This window comes from Rhinoderma darwinii, chromosome 11 (assembly GCF_050947455.1).
Source record: "Rhinoderma darwinii isolate aRhiDar2 chromosome 11, aRhiDar2.hap1, whole genome shotgun sequence".
In the NCBI taxonomy this organism is placed as follows: domain Eukaryota; kingdom Metazoa; phylum Chordata; class Amphibia; order Anura; family Rhinodermatidae; genus Rhinoderma; species Rhinoderma darwinii.
In genome coordinates this window covers 71,701,454-71,723,837 of record NC_134697.1, presented here as the reverse complement: position 1 = coordinate 71,723,837, position 22,384 = coordinate 71,701,454, and the positions used below count along the sequence as shown (strand labels likewise).

General features: G+C 41.3%; 1 protein-coding gene across 3 annotated transcripts in view; it reads right to left on the bottom strand.

Moving 5' to 3' along the window:
- Window positions 1-8,651: 8,651 nt before the first annotated feature.
- PRXL2A (peroxiredoxin like 2A) overlaps window positions 8,652-22,384 on the bottom strand; it is a 28,535-nt gene continuing 14,802 nt past the window's right edge. For all 3 annotated transcript variants that reach the window (XM_075842796.1, XM_075842797.1, XM_075842798.1), the window contains exons 2-6: window positions 20,882-21,061; window positions 19,147-19,238; window positions 18,063-18,203; window positions 11,526-11,690; window positions 8,652-9,256 (exon numbers count right to left, since the gene is read on the bottom strand). In XM_075842796.1, the coding sequence (XP_075698911.1) occupies window positions 9,152-9,256; window positions 11,526-11,690; window positions 18,063-18,203; window positions 19,147-19,238; window positions 20,882-21,059 (681 nt within the window). In that variant the 5' untranslated portion in view covers window positions 21,060-21,061 and the 3' untranslated portion in view covers window positions 8,652-9,151. The remainder of the gene's footprint in view (window positions 9,257-11,525; window positions 11,691-18,062; window positions 18,204-19,146; window positions 19,239-20,881; window positions 21,062-22,384) is intronic.

The following is a 22,384-nucleotide window of genomic DNA, read 5'->3' as shown; positions in this document are numbered from 1 at the left end:
CTGAGTCCAGTGTCTTAGCTAAGTCGTGTCCAAGACGACTGCACTACTCCATTCCGGTATCCTAGCCAAGTCCAGTATCCGAGACTACTGCACTACTTCTGTCAGGTGTCCGAACTGAACTTTATTATCCTGCACAGGCCTGCTTCCCCCTGACTGGCATATACCCACTTCTGAACTTCCAGGTACTTTTCTATTTACTGACCCTCAGACTTGTTGATCAGCAGCTGCTTCGTTATGGCGGAGTAGACCGTGGTTCCACAACCCCATTGGATTACACTGTCTAATATATCCCACCTCTTGACAGATGCCATTGTAATGAGATAATCAATATTATTTCCGTCACCTGTCAGTGGTTTTAAGGTTATGGATGAATGTTTTAGGGTATGTTCACACGGCGGGGGTCCGTAACGGCTGAAATTACGGGGATGTTTCAGCCTGAAAACATCCCCGTAATTTCAGCCGTACCGGCATGTGCAGGCGCTTGAACGCCGCGTCAATTACGGCCGTAATTAGCGCTGCTATTCATTGGAGTCAATGAATAGCGTCTCCAATTACGGCCAAAGAAGTGACAGGTCACTTCTTTGACGCGGGCGTCTATTTGCGCGCCGTCATTTGACAGCGGCGCGTAAATATACGCCTCGTGTGAACAGACAAACGTCTGCCCATTGCTTTCAATGGGCAGATGTTTGTCAGCGCTATTGAGGCGCTATTTTCAGACGTAATTCGGGGGAAAAACGCCCGAATTACGTCCGTAAGTAGGCCGTGTGAACATACCCTTATAACCACAGGTTAGTGTATCATTACCAACAAGGAAAGGAAACCCTCTGTAATGGCCCTTTAGACATAAGAGAATGCAAGCACATATAGCTAGACTAGCTGTGGGCCGAAGAGAGGAGCAGCAAGACAAGTAGGAGGCAGAAGCTATGGACCATGTGGCACTACAACAAATGAGCTAAAGAGCAGGCATTAGACCAGCCAGCATCTGAAAGCAGAACTGCTATTTGCTGGTTAGTAAGTAAATTCCTTGTAATTAAATTTCACACTCTACGTAAGGAAGGTCTGTGGCGCACATACTTATGAAGAATATCTAGGAATTTTCTTACATTTTAATGATCGGTTGTAGTTGTAATAAAGAAATTTGTTGTACATAAGAAGATAAATGGCTTAGGGCAAGTAGTGATCGTTCTTAGGTCAAGCTGCCCTTTAAAGCCCCATGTGTTCCAAGCCCTTTTTGCTCTTTAAAAGGAACATCTAGCACTTGCCAGGAACCTTCACAGCTTTTTATCAACTTGGCTAGAAAAATATATATACTCATATCAATATCTAGAAGGCACTGTATGCCTATTAGCAATACAAGGAAAATCTTACTGTGAAATGTGGGCAAAAGTATTAAATATATGACAGATTCTCTTTAGGAATTGATGATACATCTGTAGCATATGCCATCACTTCATGATAGGAGGAGACCCAACCTCTGGGACCCCCAGAAATCCTGGGAATAAAGGGGCAGAAGCCCCTTTGGCAGTCTGACAGGGTTAATGCCATCCTAGCGATAAGCCGTGAATTGTATTGGCTAGAAAACCTTTTTCTGCAGCTGTCTAATGTATTCTGTAACATACCTCCAGAGGCAGAGGTGTACTTTAAATGAAGAAGTGTTAACAGATGCTGAGTATATAATTATTTGTGCAGATAAGTCATTCTTTTTATAGCTCATTTGTATTTGTAGTACATTTTATCTGGATCACCACAACTAAGTTCTTTTATACATTAAAGGGATCAATCTTTCTATTATTCTCTTGAATTTCAATGCATATATAAAATGATCTGTAAACTGGAAAATAGTTTTCCGTGCCAACAAGGCAAATCTGGAACCTTCAGAAGAGTAATTAATAATAGCGAGCTATATTTTACATCAGCCTCAGGTTATAATAATTCTTTCCAAGACCACATGATCACAGAAGGTCTAGAAATTAAAAGGAAAAAGATGAACCATACCGATTACGGCAAGATAAATATTCAAGAAAATAATTGAAGAAATGCTTTGTTGCCTGGGCATGTCAAATACACTCAGTATAGTAAACAGCCCAAAGCAAAGTGCGGAAAACAAATTCTCAAACAAAGTCTCCAACCAGTGTCAGTGGAGTTTCTCTCTCATATAAGTCGTCTGGAGAGCGGCCTTTTAACAAAACAGTTACCTCTACATTTCTTCAATGTGCAATTGAATATACTGTTCTATCCTAATCCAGCCTTGCTTGCTGGAGAAGTTATGTAAAATATTGCCAGCTTTACATTATGGAGACGTTTTATTAAAAGAGTTCAAGGGGATGATATAGGCACGTCTTAACCCCTTCCCATACTGCTCTGCAATAATATGTCACAGTGAACTGGGACTGTGCCATTACTTGCGGATGCCGACTGTTTTATACAGCTAAAACCCTGCTCTAATGGCTGCGATCTGAGATAATACATATTTCCATAATTTAAACCCTAAGATGCTGCGGTCAATAGCGATCGCTGCCCCTATATGGTTTTGCATCTTGCCTTCCAAAAAAACTATAAAAAGTAATCAAAAAGTCATATGTACCTCATATTGGTACCAATGAAAACGACAACTCGTTTCATAATAATATGTTGCGGTGAACGGGTCATACTATTATGAAGCAGTGATGGTGCAGGCACAGGAGCTGTACCTGCGCCATCATTTGCATTTGTTGGCTCTATTATTAGAATTGGAGATAACTGTAGATGCTACGGTCAATAGCTCCCTTTGTAAGCCCATGGGCATCCCCTACAGGGCTGAGTTTCTATAGCAGCTGGGAGCCTAAAGACCCTTTTACACCGATCAATTATCAGGAAAACGAGCATCCACAAGTACCCCAAAATGGTACCAATTCAAACTACAACTCTCCCGCAAAAAATAAGCCCTCATGTAGCTCTGTCGATGGTCGAAAAAAAAAAAAATGGCTCCCAGAAAATATTTCAAATAAAAATGTAATGTGCAAAAGTAGTAAAAAAAACGTATAGATTTGTTATTGCCATAATTGTAACGATCTGCAGAATAAAGATAACATGACATCTATAGCGCATGGCGAATGGCATAAAAACAGTTAGCAAAAAACAATGGCGGAATTGCGGGTTTTTTCCATTACGCCCCTCAATAAATTTATTAAAATTGTTCAATACATATGTACCCAAAAATGGTGCCTTTAAAAAATATAACTCATCACGCAACAGACAAACCCTTATACAGCTATATTAATAAATAAAAATAAATAAATAAGCTTTTGAAATGTGGAGATGAAAAAAAAACGAAAAAAAAAATTGCGTCCCAAAGGCTGATTTTGCCTGGAGGAAGCCACGGCCAGTAATACAACGACGACCACCCTCTATGATGTCCGTATGCCATATTAGGGCATATGGACAGGGGTTGTTTTCATGAGACAACGAATTTAGCACCACATATTGGGTATCTTCCCATTAATGACGTTGTCTGTTTTGGACAAACCATATCCATATTCCAAAGTAGTGGATCTGAAGTTAATAGGGGGGAGTCCCTAATCTCCAAAAAGTACCTCTTACTCTGGGGGACTGTGCAAGTCAATGCATTACACAGAAGCATTGCACTGCTGCCTGGGAAACGATCAGTCAGTAGTTGCTTTCATAGTCAATTTGAGATAATTGTTGTGGATTTTAGCAGCATAACTGTTAAGGCCGGTCCCAAGGGGTTTGCTGGGACAGAAAATTCCCTAGGCTGGATCCTACTTTCCAGCAACCTCTGCTGCCCTCATCAGTTGTTCTACCAGAGGAGCCTATGCAAGTGGACCAGCTCAAATTGTCAGTCCAGGAGAGACAACGCAGATGCACTTCGGGACTCTGTATTGCGGCCTCGGAGGCCATTTTGTGTGCTTGTGTCCCCAGAAGCCAAAAAATTCCAGCGCCTATGATTGGTTGGGGAGACAACCCTCCGGGGAAACCTTTATTCATTTGTCAGACAGGAGAAGTCTTTGCTGGGGACACAGCTCCAAGCTGGCTGGGCACGCTGGTGTCCGTAAGACTCGAGACCTGATAGCTCATCATTTTTGGTGGCCCAGGCTGCCCAAAGGTATTGTGGACTATGTCTCTTCCTGCACGGTCTGTGCTTCTAATAAAGTTACCCACTCCAATGCTGCCAGCCTGCTCCCTCTGCCTGTGCCTAACGCTCCCTGGCAAAATATTGCAATGGACTTTGTCATGGATCTTCCTCCCCCAGCAGGATGCAATTCTGTCTAGGTGGTGGTGGACCGGTTCTCTAAGATGACACATTTTATTCCGCTAACCGGCCTAAATTCTGCTCCTCAACTCGCAAATCCTACATATCTTCCGCCTGCATGGCTTGCGTCTTCATAAAGTTTCTTATCGGGGGGTTCAGTTCACCTCAAATTTCTGGAGAGCCCTCTGCGAACTTCTCGATGTGAGATTGGACTTCTCCTCGGCCTATCATCCTCAGTCTAATGGTCAAGTCGAGAGTATAAACCAAATCATGGATCACAGCAGACTGACCAATCACAGCTCGAGAATATGTATGCGATGGAGCTGGTTCAGAAGCTGTATCGGCAGTCCGGCCGATTAACCCCTTAGATGCAGCGATCAAAAGTGATCGCTGCATCTAGGTGGTTTCTAGCCTATCGGCAACCCTGATGGTTGCTATGGACGCGGGTGTCAGCTGTTTGTCACAGCTGACATCCTGCTCTAACAGCCAGGACCGGAGCTGGGCTCCGATCCGGCCGATTAACCCCTTAGATGCAGAGATCGCTGCATCTAGGTGGATAATCGCACCCTATGCTTGCTAATGGCAAACATCGGCATCCACTGGGGTACCGATGGTTGCTATGGCAACTGTAGCCTAACAATGGCTTCCTAGTACAGAAGCCTATTAGGCCCTGCCAGGATGCAAAGCCTAATAGGCTTGCGGTCAGTGAATAGCTGACAGCTCTAATACACTGCACTATGTAGGTAGTGCAGTGTATTAGAATAGTGGTTAGGGCTTCATGCTTTCAAGTCCCCTAGTGGGACACAAAAAAAAAAAGTTAAACAGGTTAATATAAAGGTTGTAAAAAAGTAAAAATAAATAAATGTTTCACGTTAAAAAAAATATATGTATGTATATATATATATATATATATATATATATATATACATACAACAGCCTTTTTCCCCACAATAATTCATTTATTAGAGGAAAAAAACGGTAAACATTAAAAAAAAAAAGTACACATATGTGGTATCACCGCGTCCGTAATGATCCGAACTACAAAAATATCACGCTATTTTACCCGCACGGTGAACACCGTAAAAAAAATCAATAAAAAACAAATTCCAGAATCACTGTTTTTTTAGTCACTGCCCCTCCCAAAACAGAATAAAAGAAGGGATCTAAAAGTTGCATGTAAAAGACTATATAGATATGCTTCGCCACAATCATATTGACCCACAGAATAAAGTAAAATTGCCATTTATAGCGCATGGCGAACAGCGTAAAAAAATGAATAAAAAACATCAGAATTGCTTGTTTTTGTGATAAAGTGATCAAAGACATAAAATAAAAATCACATGTACCCCAAAATGGTACCAATTAAAACTACAGATTGTCCCGCAACAAATAAGCCCTCACACAGCTCCGGTGAAGAAAAAATAAAGAAGTTCTGGCTCTCAGAATATGGCGATGCAAAATGTACAGTGTTCCAAAAGCGGATAAGAGCGGGTGCCATTTAGCAGTGCGACACTGGCCACATATCTGCGGATTATTATTTATTTAATGCATTACTATACCCTTATTATGCCCTGATGTACCCCACACAGCTTAATATATGCCCCCACATTTGAAACTGCCATTAAGCAAAACCTGAGCACCAAAAGCCAAATGGCTCTCCCTCCCTTCTGAGCCCTGCAGTGTGCCCAAACAGCAGTTTACGTCCTCATATATGGCATCGCCATACCCGGGAGCACCCGCTTAACAGTTTGAGGTATTTATCTTCAGTGGCACAAACTGGGCACAATATATTGTGTACTAAAATGGCATATCAGTGGAAGATTGCAATTTTCACTTTGCACCATCCACTGAGCATTAATTTCTATTAAAAAAAAAACCAAAAACCTGTGTGGTCAAAACGCTCACTACCCTCCTTAAAAAAAATGCCTTGAGGGATGCAGTTTCCAAAATGTGGGTTACTATTTGACCCCAGAGACCTTCAATTGTGGGCCAATGCTGTGAAAATCACCAAAATAGGCCTCACATGCGCATTTGCTCTTTGACTCCTAAGCCTTGTCATATGTCCAGGCAAATTATAAATACCTTGAGGGTGTGGTTTACAAGATGGGGGGTCACTTCTCTACTCTGATACCTAAGGGAGCTCTGCAAATGCGACATGGCGCCTGTACACCAGTCCAACAAAATCTGCGCTCTAAAAGCCAAATGGCGCTCCTTTAATTTTAAAATCTGTCATGTGACCAAACAGCAGTTTAGGGCCACACATGGGGTATTGCGTACTCGGGAGAAATTGGGTAACAAATTGTGTGTTGTTTTTTCTCCTATTACTCCTTGTGAAAAAAAAAATTGGGCGCAAAACTAGATATTTTTGGGAAAAAAAATAGTTTTTTTATTTTCACTGCCTCATTCTAATACAATCTATGAAAACACCTGTGAGATCAAACTGCTCACTACACCCCTAGAGGATTACCCTGAGGGGTATACTTTCCAAAATGGAGTCACTTCTCAGGAGTTTCTAATGTACTGGTACCTCAGGGGCTCTGCAAATGCGACATGGCGCCCAAAAACAATCAACCAAAATCTACATGCCCAGTAGCACTCCTGCCATTCTGAACCCTGCCGTGTGTCCAAACAGCAGTTTATGACCACTTATAGGGTATTGCCGTACTCTGAAGAAGTTGCTTTACAATTGTTGTGGTGCTTTTTCTCCTTTATTCCTTTTGAAAATAAAAAAAAAAATGCAAAATTTTAGTAGAAAGAATGTCGATTTTAATTTTCACTGCCAAATAAATTCAGCAAAAAACCCAGTGGGGGTCAAAATGATCACTGTACCGCTAGATAAATTCCATGAGAGGCGTAGTTTCCCAGATGGGGTCACTTTTGCAGGGTTTGCACTATTTTGGCCCCTCAGTGGCTTTGCAACTGTGACATGGCGCTGCAAACCATTCCAGCAAAACTTGAGCTCCAAAAGTCAAATGGCGCTCCGTCCTAAGCCGTGCCGTGTCCAAACAGCAGTTTATTACACATATGGGGTATTGCAGTGCTCAGAAGAGCTTTACAAATGTTGGGGTGCTTTTTCTCCTTTATTGTATAAATTAAAAAAAAAAAAATTTGCTTAGACTACATTTTATTAGAAAAAAATAATTTCAATTTTCAATTTCACAGCATAATTCCCATAAATTCTGCAAAAACCATGTGGGGTCTAAATGCTAACTATACCCCTAGAAATATTCCTTGAGGGGTGTAGTTTCCAAAATGGGTCACTTTTGGGGGGCTTCCACGGTTTTGGCACCACAAGACCTCTTCAAAACTTGACATGGTGCCGAAAATATATTCTAAAAAAAAAAAAGGCGGCCCCAAAATTCACTGGGTGCTCCTTTGCTTTGAGGCCGGTACTTCATTGCATAAGCACACTAGCGTCACATGTGGGATATTTCTAAAAAATGCAGAATCTGGGCAATAAATATTGAGTTGCATTTCTCTGGTAAAACGGTGTGTAAGAAAAAAAAATAAAAAAGTATTACGAATGAATTTTGGCAAAAAAAATTATTGAACATTTCCCCCATAATTTGCTTTAATTTCTGTCACACCAAATATCGATTTGATTTAGATTTCTCATCTGTTCATTTACTTCGTTTATGGTTTTTTTTATCAATTAACAAAATTCAATTAAAACATTTCTTTTAAAAGCATTTTTACTTTGCAGCATTTTTCCACAACTGGCCAAGTTTGTGTGTTTTGATATTTATGATAATGTTAACGTGCTCTAACTATATTGTCTGACTTTTTGTAGACCTAGTCATTTAAAAAATAAAAAAAAAATAATGTTCAAAAGACAAAACTGTACAAAAAAAAACCACCATAAATGATTAAATCTAAAAAAAAGTTGCAATATTTGTTCTGAAAGGTGTTACCCTAAGTTGACCATGGCAATTGCAAGTGTTTTTTTAATATTTTTATGCATAAAAATTTGAATGGATTTTGAGACGCAATGAAAAAAACACCCACAAAAATATTTTAATAGCCTAAAAAATTAAGGCGGTATGTCTTAAAGTGCTTTTTTTCTCCCACCTGATATGACAAGGCATAGAAAGACGCAGGAGGCACAGTGCTATGGTTGGCAGGGCAACCATATGATACCTGAAGAGTCTCGTGCACGACTCCTTTTCTAATAGGACATGTACACCAGATTCTTTGGCAACTGTACCATCCAATGTGGTCCTCGAGTCATCTCCGTGTCTGGTTATTAAGATGAAAAATACCCTGAAGGGGGCTGAAGTGCTATTCCATTAGGCCCTGCCATATCTATCTATCTATCTATAATCTATCTAGATCTATATCTATATATAAAAGCCTGGTTAGAAGCTTAAACACTATTGGTACAAAGCGTTACACTCACTACAACGAGAGAACATTTATTTTTATTGTAGCTGAACTGATGTTGGAGCCATGTAATTGCATAGGAATAGCATGTAAAGTGCTCAAAATCAGGTAGAATGAAAAAAAAAAAAAAATAATAAAATACCAGGTATTGTGTAAAAATGGCATCTAGTCTTGTGGTGACAGGAAAAAGGGAAATGGGATCTGGGAGATTTTTCCACACAAGGTATTTTGGAAAAAAATTTGAGCAGTCGCCCATAGAAACCACAATCACATTCCAACTCAATTTTCAGTTGTCCTTTAGAACATGGAAAAGGCAATCTGGCTGCTACGAGCCACTTCCATATATATTGCTCTTGATAAATTTCCCTTAATGTGTCATTACTAAAACCACAACAGTGCTTCTATTATCATTACCAATATAAAAAAAATTGTGTTTAACAGCTAAAATTTTGTGTTTTCATGTAATTGCAATCTGCTGCCGGTCCACTTTATGTGGAAAACTATCAACAACTATCTAAAAGTTTAGTGGACTTCAGTCTTCCTGTTTATCTTCTTAGCAGCTTCAAGGACAGCCGTCAAGTTTGCCTTATCTCCGAATTCCTTCTCACGATGTTCAAGGAGAATTCCCTAGAAATTGTAAAAATACAATAAATTACAAAAAGGAAGACTGTAGTATCTGCACTCTCTCAGCCATACATTACTCCAGGCTCAAATTAGTAAGAGACACCATGAAAGGAATGATCAAGCAACATCTATTGTACCATTCATTAGGTTTTCCTTTAAAGGAAGGGTGTCGCGAAAAAAAAATTTTTTTATATCAATTTGCTTTGTGTTTTATTAAAAAATGTTTTAGTTATTTGTGTGTTTGTGTTTTACTTTTTTTTATTTTTTCACTTTTTCTTGTCTATGCCATTTTTTTTTTCCATCTCTGTATGTGTCGATTAACGACACATACAGACATGGAATACGGCACATACAGCCCCATAGTGAACGCGAACAGGGCCCGTTCCATCCACTATGCTGTATGCCGTCTGTGTGGGAACGTCGCATGCGCCGCTCCCACACAGTCCAAATTGAAGGTCTTCGGCCGAGCGACGTCCGGCGCCATTTTCTTGTGGACCGGAAGCTGCGGCCGGACAGTAAGATTACTACTTCCGGTCGCGGCTTCCGGACTTGTGCACTTGGAGCGGAGGGAGCAGACGGATCGGAGGGAGCGGCAGCGACAGGAGCAGGTAAGTTAGGTCTGTGTATGTACGTGTTTTACTGTGTGTTTACTACTGTATGTTAACCTACTACACTGTGTGTTAGCTCAAAAAATGGCGACACACAGTGTAGGAGGTTTGACCGTTCAATTCCCTCCTTTCTCCAGGCACTAGCCAGGATAAAGGAGGGGGGATTCTGTGAGCTCACTAGAGCGAGTGTGTATTCTCAAATTTTGCAGCATAAAGCAATGTGGTTGCTTTACCACATGCCAATGCTGCAATTTTGGGAATTGCTCCATCTAGTGACCAGCACAGGGAAATGTTATAAATTAGAATCTAATTTATAATATTTCCTGACTCGTGAAAAAATTAAAAAAAATTGAACAATGCGACACATTACTTATACACTAACTGAAATTTTTTTCTAGCGACACATTACCTTTAACCCTACACTAAATAAAATAAGCCTTAAAGAGGCTCTGTCACCAGATTTTGCAACCCCTATCTCGTATTGCAGCAGATCGGCGCTACAATGTAGATAAGAGTAACGTTTTTTTTTTTAAAAAACGAGCATTTTTGGCCAAGTTATGACCATTTTTATATTTATGCAAATGAGGCTTTCTAAAGTACAACTGGGCGTGTCTTGTGTATGTGCGTTTTTACTTCTTTTACTAGCTGGGCGTTGTGAATGGAAGTGTATGATGCTGACGAATCAGCATCATCCACTTCTCTTCGTTACCACCCAGCTTCTGGCAGTGCAGACACAGCGTGTTCGAGAGATCACGCTGTGACGTCACTTCCTGCCCCAGGTCCTGCATCGTGTCGGACGAGCGAGGACACATCGGCACCAGAGGCTACATTTGATTCTGCAGCAGCATCGGCGTTTGCAGGCAAGTCAATGTAGCTACTTACCTGCAAACGCTGATGCTGCTGCAGAATCAACTGTAGCCTCTGGTGCCGATGTGTCCTCGCTCATCCGACACGATGCAGGACCTGGGGCAGGAAGTGACGTCACAGCGTGATCTCTCGAGAACACGCTGTGTGTCTGTGCACTGCCAGAAGCTGGGTGTTAACAAAGAGAAGTGGATGATGCTGATTCTTCAGCATCATAAACTTCTATTCACAACGCCCAGCTAGTAAAAGAAGTAAAAACGCCCAGATGTAACGAACACAATACACCCCAGTTGTACTTTAGAAAGCCTCATTTGCATAAATATAAAAATGGTCATAACTTGGCCAAAAATGCTCGTTTTAAAAAAACAAAAAACGTTACTCTTATCTACATTGCAGCGCCGATCTGCTACAATAGGAGATAGGGGTTGCAAAATCTGGTGACAGAGCCTCTTTAAGGCTTATTTTATTTAGTGTAGGGTTAAAGCTAATGTGTCGCTAGAAAAAAAATTAAGTTAGTGTATAAGTAATGTGTCGCATTGTACAGACAACTGTACTATTGATTCCGTCAAAACAGAAACCATTTGGGAAACCATTTGCACCGGATCAGTCACCATTGAAATCAATGGTGATGTGAACTGGTTTCCGTTTCGATTTCATTCATGGGTTCCCCTGACAGAAAGCTCAGACGGAACCCATGAACAACGTCCCGACGCAGACGTGAACAAATCCTAACATGCAAAATGCAAAGAGAATTCTGAAACCAAATAAGCAATAGTTGTATCAATTCCAATGCTAGTTACCTGATTCCCAGTGCCAATCACAAACACGCCACCAAGAATAAGACCTTCCCCTTCCAGGTTTCCCTCATAGCCCGCTTTCCAGGCTCGACGAAAATTCTGCCATACTCCCAACCGTATCAATCCCATGAACATCATCTTCCTTTTCTGGGGTCCATAAAAGCGTTTCTGAAAGAATACAACATACAGAAGTGGATACTAGTAAGAAGCCATCTGAAGACATAAATATGCATATTACTTGCTGAATAGACATCTAACTCTACAGAAAATTCTTTGTTACATCAGAACATAAAAATATAGTATAGATTCAGTTTTCCTTTCTACAAATTTTTGTTTTCCCAAAACAATTTTTTTTATCACCTATCCACAGGATAAGTGATAAATATCTGGTCGGTGGAGGCCCAGCTACTGGGACCCCCACATATCATGAGAACGGGCTTACCTTGCGGATTCTGGGAGCCCCTTAGGAATGGGGCGGTAGTGCGCATGCTTGACCCACGTTCCATTCATTTCTATGGGGCTGCGGAGAGCCATCTTCGGCAGCCCCATAGAAATGGATGAAGCGGTGGCCGAGCACGCGCACTACCGCTCAGTTCCTATACGGCTTCCAGGAATGTCAAGGTGAGCCCATTCTAGTGACCAGTGGGTATCCCAGCAGCTGACCCCCACAGGGCTGGCCTTTGGGGTGTGCGACCTATGCCATTGCACAGGGCGCATCAGTCCAGCAGGTGGAAGGAGGCACTGCACTGCACTGGCTCCCTTCCCCTGCTTGTGAAGTTCCCGGTGACACTGCAGCTGCCTTTCCGCCCGGGCGATCCTTCTCTGCGGAGTGGCCTAACAACCGGTGTAGCAGCCATAGCCGTGCCGCCCACTGGGACTGGTTCCCCCCCATGTCCGGTGGCACCGCTAGGTCTGCTACAATGGTAGCGACGCTATATTCAATAGTATCTGCGTCCCTAGGACACAGATACCATTGAATCCTATGACAGAGCAGGGAGGCATCTCCCTACTCTGCCATAGGCTACAGGCCGTTCCGCCTACTGCCTCACAGGTGCAGCAACAGGAACCCTACGCAGGCCAGAATGATGACGCCACTGATCACTCCGGCCTATGCAAGGATCCTGTCGGCGTTGTGAAGCAGCTCCTTTCGTCGCTAGGCGAGTAAATTTTTTTTTGTTGGATTTGTTTGGGGGTCACAGTCTACAAGAGGGACGAGGGGGCTGTATGACACAATCTACAGGGGGCAGTATTTACAAGAGAGGGAAACAAAAGGTGGCATAATACTGTGGTGGGGGGGGGGGGACGACTAAAAAAGGGCATTATACTTTTTTATGGGGCATTTTTTTTTATGATAGGGTGGAGTGCCGAAAGAAAATTTTGCACGAGGTGCCATCTATGCTAAGGCAAGCCTGCCCCCACCAATCTGATATTTATTACCTTAATGCTCTAAGCATGCTCTATAGTTTTAGGATTTACAAACAGCTGAAGCGGCGCAACCGAGTATAATTAGTAGTACAAGGCCTTACAGAAATTCTGCAGCATTTCCATATCATGTGCATGTAGCCCAAAAGTCCTTTTACATCAGCCAATTTAGGCCGTAACAACGAGCAACTATCAACGAGACAACTCGTTCATCAGTTAGTTTGCGTTTTTCTCAGGGAGCTATGTATAATCACTAATGTATTGGGACAAGCAATCGTTACTACGATCACTTGTCCCCATGTATTTCCATCATGTTGGCGGTATATCAGGGAGATGTGCTTCCGACAAGGCGACTATTTTCTGCTGCATAAACGATACGATCAGCCAATGAAAGGGTGTTGGCTCGTTCATCAGCTGACAGTTGCCCTGTTTACAAAGGCAATGATCGGTAACAAACGTTCAATTGAACGCTCGTTTGCCCGATGATTGGCCCACGTAAAAAGGTCTTAAGCCTGCTGGTTCCTCCCCAGGTTAATAACTTTGCCACCGGTGTTCTTCTAAAGAGTGACATACAATGACCAATCTCCATCTTATCTATTAGTCGTGTTAGGAGGAAGACTGCACATTTAGTGGAGGGTGCGTGGCGGGAGGATCCATAGAGCGAATAAGACAAAGCGAGGTGGTCCCACAGATGCTCAGTTTGATTAATTCGACCAAGTGCTTGGAATTCTTGGTCGTGTGCTTCCAACCACAGTCGGACATTTCTACCCGTGTGACATGTCGCATTGTCTTGCTAACAAATCACGTAGAAAGACCCTACCATACAATAGCCACAAGATGAAAACCTTTAATGCCATTTTTTTTTTTTTTTATGTAATGTATGTGTTTTCGCATTCGGACATAAGTTCTATTAAAAAAATCGTTCTGTTTGTTTAATTGCTGCAGCTTTTATGTATCCACTATATACAGAAGCTGCATAACGCTGTTGAAAGCCGAACTGGTCAGACTCTGACATACAATCTAACCCGAATACCGATCAAATCTAAGTTAACCAACTTACATTTGATCGGTATTAGGGTATAGTGCATTCAAAAAGTCTTTAGACCCTTTCACTTTTCTCGCATTTTGTTATGCTGAGGCTTTGTGCTGAAATAAAAAAAATACACATATGTCAAGTTCTTCCCCCCATCATTCTGCACTCAATACCCCATAATGACAAACTGCAAAAAACAAATCTGAAATTCTGTTTTCAAATTTATTAAAGATGAAAAACTCAAAATTCGCATGGACATATGACACTTGAAATTTAGCTCTGGGGGCCTCCAATTTCCCTAGATCTTTGAAATGTTTCTACACCTTGATTGGAGTCCACCTATGGTAAATGCATTAGTTTGGACATTTGGTAAGAGACACTTCTGTCTTTATAATGTCTCACAGTGGACAATGCAAATCAGAGCAAAAACCAAAGCCATGAGGAAGAAAGAACTGCCTCTAGAGCTCAGAGACAGGATTGTGTGGAGGCATAGATCTGGAGAAGGGCAGAAAAAAATAAAATTCTGCTGCACTGAATGTACCCAAGAGCACAGTGGCCTCCATAATTCTTAAATAGAAGAAGTTTGGGACAACCAGGACTCTTCCTAGAGCTGGCCACCCCACCAAACTAAGTAATCTGGGAAAAAGGGCCTTGGTAAGAGGTGACCAAGAACCCAATGTTCACTCTGGCCGAGCTCCAAAGATCCTGTGTGCAGATGGGAGAAACTTCCAGAAGGTCAACCATCACTGCAGCGCCCCACCAATCTGGGCTTTATTTCAGAGTGGCCAGAAAGATGCCTCTCCTCAGTAAAAGACACACATGAAAGCTCACCTGGAGTTTGCAAAAAAAACAAAAACAAAAAAAAAAAAAAGCACCTATAGGGCTGATTGAGAAACAAAATTCGGTGATCTGATGAAACCAAGAATAAACGTTTTGGCCTAAATTCTAAGCATCATGTCTGGAGGAAACCAGGCACTGCACGCCACCTGCCCAATACCATCCCTACAGTGAAGCATGGAGGTGGCAGAATCATGCTGTGGAGGTGTTTTTCAGCGGCAGGGACAGGGGAACTGGTCAGGGTTGAGGAAAAGATGAATGAAGCAAAGTACAGGGATATTTGTTATGAAAACCTGATCCAGAATGCTCTGGACCTCACGCTGGGCCAAAAGGGTCACCTTCCAGAGACAATGACCCCAAGCACACAGCCAAGACAACACAGAAGTGGCTTAGAGACAATTCTGTGAATATCCTTGAGTGGCCCAGCCAGAGCCCTGACTTGAACCCAATTGAACATCTTTGGAGAGAAATGAAAATGGCTGTCCACCGATGGTGCCCATCCAGCTTGAGAGGATCTGCAGGGAAGAATGGCAGAAATTCAGGTGTGCAAACCTTGTGGCATCATACCCAAGAAGCGTGGAGACTTATCACTACCAAAGGTGCTCCAACTAAGTACTGAGTAAAGGGTCTGAATACTTATGTCAATGCAAGATTTTAGTTTTTCCCCTTTTCAAAAAGCTAGCAAAGATTATTAACATTCTGTTTTCACTTTGTTATTATGATGTATTGTGTGCGCAGAATGATGGGGGGAAAACCTTGTTGTTTTTTTTTTGTTTTAGCACAAGGCCTCTACATAAAATGTGAAAAAATTGAGTCTGAAGACTTTCCGAATGCATTGTATGTTCACACTGAGTGTACGATGCAAATTTTCCATCTAGACTTGCGGGTGGAAAATCTGCAGCTTATTACAGTAAAAGCAAAGTGATTGAGATTTTAACAAACCTCATCCACACGCTGGGAAAAAAAAACTACACAGAAAATGTGCAGAAATTGACCTGCTGTTTGTATTAAAAAACAAACAAAAAAAACACACGGCACGTCAATTTATGCTGCAAGTTCTCTGTACATTTGTTGCATAATTTCCCCATTCAGTTCAAAGGGGGGGGGGGGGGTCAAATTCCACAACAAACGTCATTGCTTGTGGAATTTGTTGCGATTATGCTGCGTATTCGCCACAAATTCCACAGGCTGCAGCACTTGCTTGTGGTGAAATATCACAGGACGGCGCCTGGACACAGAGTAGCCAGAAGAGCAGGGACATGTTGCTATGGCAACGCCCAGAGAGGTAAGTATAGGCTTTTTCCATTTTTCTAGCGGCCATTTTCCGGAGCGGAAAATCTGTCCGAAAATACTCACACTATTTAGTATGAATATTCGGCTGGATTTGGGTTGTATACACTACAGATTTTTCCACAGATTGTGTGTCAGAGGTACAAAGGAGCTGCTGTAGCTCAGCTGTCAGTTGACTGACTGATTTTGCCTTTTAGCAACATTATGCAGGTATGTAACGTGGATACATAGAAGCAGCAGTGCTAAAATGAAACATTTTTATAGAACTTTATTATGAAAATGCTTAGTATGCAAAAACATACATTGCATAAATAAACAAAAAAAAAAAAAACAACAAACAAACAAACAAACACCTGCATGTCGTGTGTTTTTCAAAGCCCTGATATTTTGACCCGTTAGTGACCGCCCCATAGTGTTTTTACGGCAGCCAGTAACGGGCTTTATTCCGAAGCAGAAACCTTTTTACGGCACTGCATCGAACGGGTGAGATAGATAGGCCTAATAAAGGCCTCCAGGTCATGCCTGCTAGGCCATGCCAGAGGCATAGCCTAGCAGATGCCAGTCCGTTTTACACAGACAGGCAGTAATACACGGCAATACAGAATTATTGCAGTGTATTAGAATAGCGATCGGACGATCACATAATGAAGTCCCCTAGTGGGACTAGTAAAAAAAAAAAAAAAAAAAAAAAAAAAAAAAAAAAAAAAAAAAAGGCACAAATCTGGGAAATCACTTAAAGATAAAAATAGAAAACTAAAATACTAAGAAAAACACAAATATATTATAATTTGCAAATTAGCACGTCACCTTTGTACCAAAAACGTACTAGCTGTATTATATAAATGGCAAACCTAAAAAAAAAAACAAAGGCAAAAAACAAAAAACAAAACACATCCCAATTTTTATTTCCACAACTTCATAATTTAATTCCAATAACGCAATAATTATAGGCAAGCGGTATAATCGTACCTTTGATAAGTGGGAGCAATCCTGGTGAAAAGCTACAGAGAAAACCAATTATCTGCTGCATCTCTACAAGAGAGATATCATTGGATCAACACTGCCTACACAAGTGTCCCGTCTCATAGGCTGCTGAGGAAGCGGTTGGACAGCTCCCTTCGTCGTCGGAAGGGGGCTAGGCGAGTATAAGGTTTATTTGTTTGGGGCAGTGTGCGGCACTATCTGCAAGGGGCAGTGTGCGGCACTATCTGCAAGGGGCAGTGTGCGGCACTATCTGCAAGGGGTGTGTCCTAGTGCCTTAAGTGTCGGGTCAGTTTTTGTTTTTTTATAACTATTATGACAAATAACATAAGTGATAACGGTTATAGTATCCGTACTTAACCGTTTGTTACAATTTCCGTAACGCTGTAACTAAAAGGTTAATTTGAGTACACTTGGCAGCCTAGCTGTATTTTTACATTGCACACAGAACTGATAAACGTTCATTGTCGGGAGGGATTGCTATGGGGCCCAGTCTTTCCTAGTTACACCCCTGTTCAGGGACTGGTTATAATGTTACATTAGGAAGCTGCTCATTATTAGATTCAATAGCTGCCTGCTACACAGAGGCCCATACTCAATACAGTTCCTGCAAAGAATGCATTATAGACCCTGGACAGTTTAGCTACATTACTTATACAAAATAAACCATTTGTGAAATAGATTGAAGCGTTTGTCTGGAAGCTGCCAAGGTTCTGACAGCATGTTTCCACCAGCTATACTTTTTCCCTTTAGTACTACATGGCGGTCATTCAGATGATTAGATGCCCATGTAACAGATGGATGGCTCGAGACAACCAGAGCGGGAGCAGCTGTTTGTAAGAGACTCTCCACTTTGGCCCATAGGGCATATGGACAGAGGTTGTGTTTGTGAGACAACCCATTTGATATTATTTTTTACTTTATATATAGTGGGAACACGTGCTAAAAATAGTCCAATAATAGGAAAACATTAATACCTTTTGATCAAGAAAAAGGTCTCCTTTAAAGTAAGGTTGAAACTCCTCAATTTCAGTTCCAATCTTCTCCTTGACTACACCATAGAGTGGGACTCCTAGCTGGTCAAGCTCGGGTTTAAGTTGAGACAGCTCTGAGGCCTCCTGCAATAGAGCAAGACATATTACCTGAAGCAGTCAAGCTGGACTATACACTCAAACCACTAGAAACCATACATTTTCCTAGTAAACACACACACTTTCCTCTATTACAAGTCTTGGTTAGGCAGTTCACTCTACATACCTTTTCAAAAGTTCACACCAGTCTTTCAAGTTAAGAATTAACGTAATTCAATTGCCTCCCTTTTCACTGTTAAGAAATCTCTGACATACTTTTGATGATGTGCCTTATAGTTTACATAATCTCAGGACTTTAAAAAAAAAAAAAACGTAAGATCTTCCACATGTCTAATTCTAGAATACTAGTGGGAAAAAGTCATTGTGCAGGTAGGTTTACAAATTCTTAAAAATAAAAACATGCAAAACAAAGAAAAACGCATTGCTGAAGAGAAATGCAGGTCCTACCATGATCCTGAATATTTAGCACGGTCGCCAAAAGAACTATCTGGGCCACATACAGTCAAATGACCAGGGTCCCCTGGGCTCACTCGTACATCCTCCTTCTTGTATTCTGTTTTAGTGGTGGGGGAATATTGGTAGGATTGTTGGCAACCCTTGACATTACATAGTTACTTAGCTTGAAAAGTCTAGTAATATGCCTTAACTTTTTCTGGTGGAAAGACCCAAGGGCTGAGTCTGCCCCACTCAATTGGGATAGAGTAGCACGGTTTCTGAGCTGCAAGGCCAGATACAACTCATTGACAAGTGTGGCGCTATTTCTAGAAAATGAATCGCGTGAAAAAAAAACAAAAAACACAACCTATATAAGTCAATGCATATTATCAGGTTAGAAATAGGTGACTGAAGACAATATTACACTGCCATCTGGGCAAATTTGCAACCTTTAAAGGAGGACATCCAGTAAATTAGTCTGTTAATTAAAGTTCAATGGTGGACAATATATTTTGTCTTCATTATGCTGAATTACCTCTCTGCATAGAAAACATCCAGGCCTACGCACAGCCATGATCACTGCTCCATCCTTCTCCCAGAGGTCTTTCGCTTTGAACATCCTTGATTCTATTGGAGAAAGGCAAGAGCAGAGTCTACTTATCATAGTCAACTGCTCTCTCTATATATTTATTACACAATGATCTTGATCTTCCTAGTGTCGTGCCTGAAATATATAATAGAACCAAACACACACATTTATTTCTATTAATTTAATTTGATTAGAGTAATGACTATGTAGTATATCTAGCATATATTGCCAATGCTATTATTAACATTCATACATATATGTAAATGACATCTGGAGAAGCTTAGGAAACTTGGAAGTTAAAATAATTTAGTCATATTGCATGCCGTCAAGGCTCGGATGAGGGATTAGAATTCCAAAACGTCTGCCTTAGCACCAGGGCAGCTGTAACAGGGCAGACAATTCTTCTTCACCAGGCCTCTTATTGGTGGTATCAATTTAAATTGTATCTGTGACCTCAGGACACGGATACAGTTGAAAGCTACGGCTGAGCAGGAAGCCATTGACTCCAATCCCCGCCATTAGAGTAGGCCACAGACATTTAGGACCAGGACAGATGACGCAATGCAGTGAAGTCATCACGCCACCTGCACCGGGCCGCCACCGTCCTGTACTCTAAGCGGCCTGGCACAGAAGAGGCCCCAGCTGCTTCGCTCATAGGAATGTGGTTAGGTATAATTTTTCTTCATTTCAGGGCTACGGCTATTACTGGGAGGAGCACAAAAGGGGGCTTTATTGCTATGTGTGGGGGTACAAAAGGGGACCATTAACTGTGTGAGGCACAAAGTGAACATTAATACTAGGGGGCGCAAAGGGGGTCACTTTATACAGTGTGGGGCTGTATATCTATTTTGGGGGTGATTATTGTTGGCACCTATATTTCTGTTGCTGGATTTTTTTTTTTTGGATCAATATTACTGAAGTATAGTATTTGGGGGCACTGTACTTACATCAGGGGCAGCAATGGGGACAAATAAGGCAGCAACATGTACAGCATTGGGGGTAACAGCAGGCTGGGGAGTTTGGTTAGAAGGTAGGGAATAGCTGGGGAGGGTGCGGGAAACGCGAGAAGCCAAAGATGTCTGGAAGAAACCTTCATGGCGGACTGTGCCATATAGAGAAGAAAAGGGAGAGTGAACAACGTCAATAAGAGAAGACATCACCTGTGAGTTAAAATCTTTCACATTTAGGTATCTAAATAGATATAGTGTGTTAATATGATGTTTAATTGACTATGTAAACATTGAAAGACAGCTCACATTATTCAGGGAAGTGGCACTCATGAAACCTTTGCACTGCGCCTAACAATGTGTTAAAGCAGCCCTGCTTGGCACTAGGAAAGATCCCAACCCTACATGCCATTAACTGGTTTACGCAATCAATCTGTCATCAGCCCATTACATTCTTTCTCAACAATGAAGGAACAGTGTCAGAATGTACAGGGAGAAGCCAATTTGACAAGGGGAATAGAAACTTGTCAATTTGTTCAAACATTTCCAGCAGAAATAACAGAAGAATGGCACAACGTAGTGTCCTTAAAAAAATAAAAAATAGATGGGTCGTCAATTGTCATTTAATGGGGCATGCAAAAATTTACTAAAACAGACATGTCTTCTTTAAGACTAGACTGAATAATTCCCCAGTTTCTGATTCTGTTGGTATTAGTACTATAAGACATTTTTACCATCTGATATGGACTTCAGTTCTGCATCTTCTAAATATTCCAAGGTAGCCTTCTCCGTTGTAGGGAGGAAGTAGTCTGTGTTGGCTAGAATAATCCCAGCTACTGCTGCCCCAAGAGCTCCAATGCTGATTGACCACAATCCCATAGTGAAAATCTCAGACTCTGGCACAACCCACATCTCTGAAACACAAACGGTATGCAAAAATGTTCGTATATAGGCTTACAATTCCGATCTCTACCTAAAATACACTGGTCATTTTTTACGGTTACGTTATAGTAAATCATGATCTTAATTTATAAAGTGCAAACATATTCCACAGCGCATTAAAATTGGGAAAATAATGAACAAGTAAAATGACAAAACAAATGTACAAAAATGCTAAAACTAATTTTCAGAAGCAGAAATTTCTGCGATAGAATCTGTTGCATGTGAATCCAACCTTAGTCCCCCAACATACGCTACGTGTTTTTTTTTTTGCAGAACTTTGTGACTAAAAATCAGTTCCATTCGTCTGAATAGAGTTATTTGTAGCATGCTCAAAATCTGCAACAAAATCACGTGAGCAGGGAGCCTCGGGTACACCTCTTTGCGGCATTTTTCGATGTCAATGGTGAAATACTGGATGCAGAAACAGTCTTTTACGTTGCATTTTTGTTCTGGTCTTGCATTTGTTTTGGGGATCAGTGACTTTTTTTTGCAGAGGGCAGCAAGGCGTTCGTTTGTCATTTTTTTCAAGTAGCCGGTGGCATGTTTTTTTCCCATAGACATTCATAGTTTGTTTTTTTTGCCTGATCCAAAAAATGCATGTGTCAATGTGTTTTATGTTTAACCCATTAGTGACCATCCAATAGGTGTTTTTACGGCGGTCACTAAAGGGCTTTATTCTGATGCAGCGCATTTTTACGGCGCTGCAAGGAGTAAATGCTCCCTGCTCTCAGCTACCGTAGATAGCGGAGGGCTTGGAGCAGGCCTTCTCTAGCAGGTGGGATCATAATCAGTATCGATCCTGCCCGTTTAACCAATCAGTAGTTTTAGAGAGAGGGAGCTCCCTCTCACACTATTGACACACCTGTGATGCGATCACAGGTGTCCTGATGGTTTTTATGGCAGCCGGGGGCCCAACAAAGGCCAGAGGCATGGCCTAACAGATGACTGTCAGTTTTACACTGACAGGCACAATGCAGCATGTAAGCATTGCAGTGTATTATAATAGAGATCAAATGATCGGAGAGTGGGACCAAAAAATAAAAAAAACATTTTTTTTCCCCTTTACAAAATGCTTTATTACGATAACAGAAAGAAATAAAAAAGTTTCACATATTTGGTATCTTTGCGTCTGTAACTACCTAAACGTTAAAGCAATTACAATATTTAAACTATTTATAAAAAAATAAAAAAAGTTATGGCTCTTAAAATATGGAGACAAAAACAAATAACTGAAAAAAAAGAAAAAAAAAAAGAAAGTGTTTACGGTGTAAAAGTAGTAGAACATAAAAAAAAAA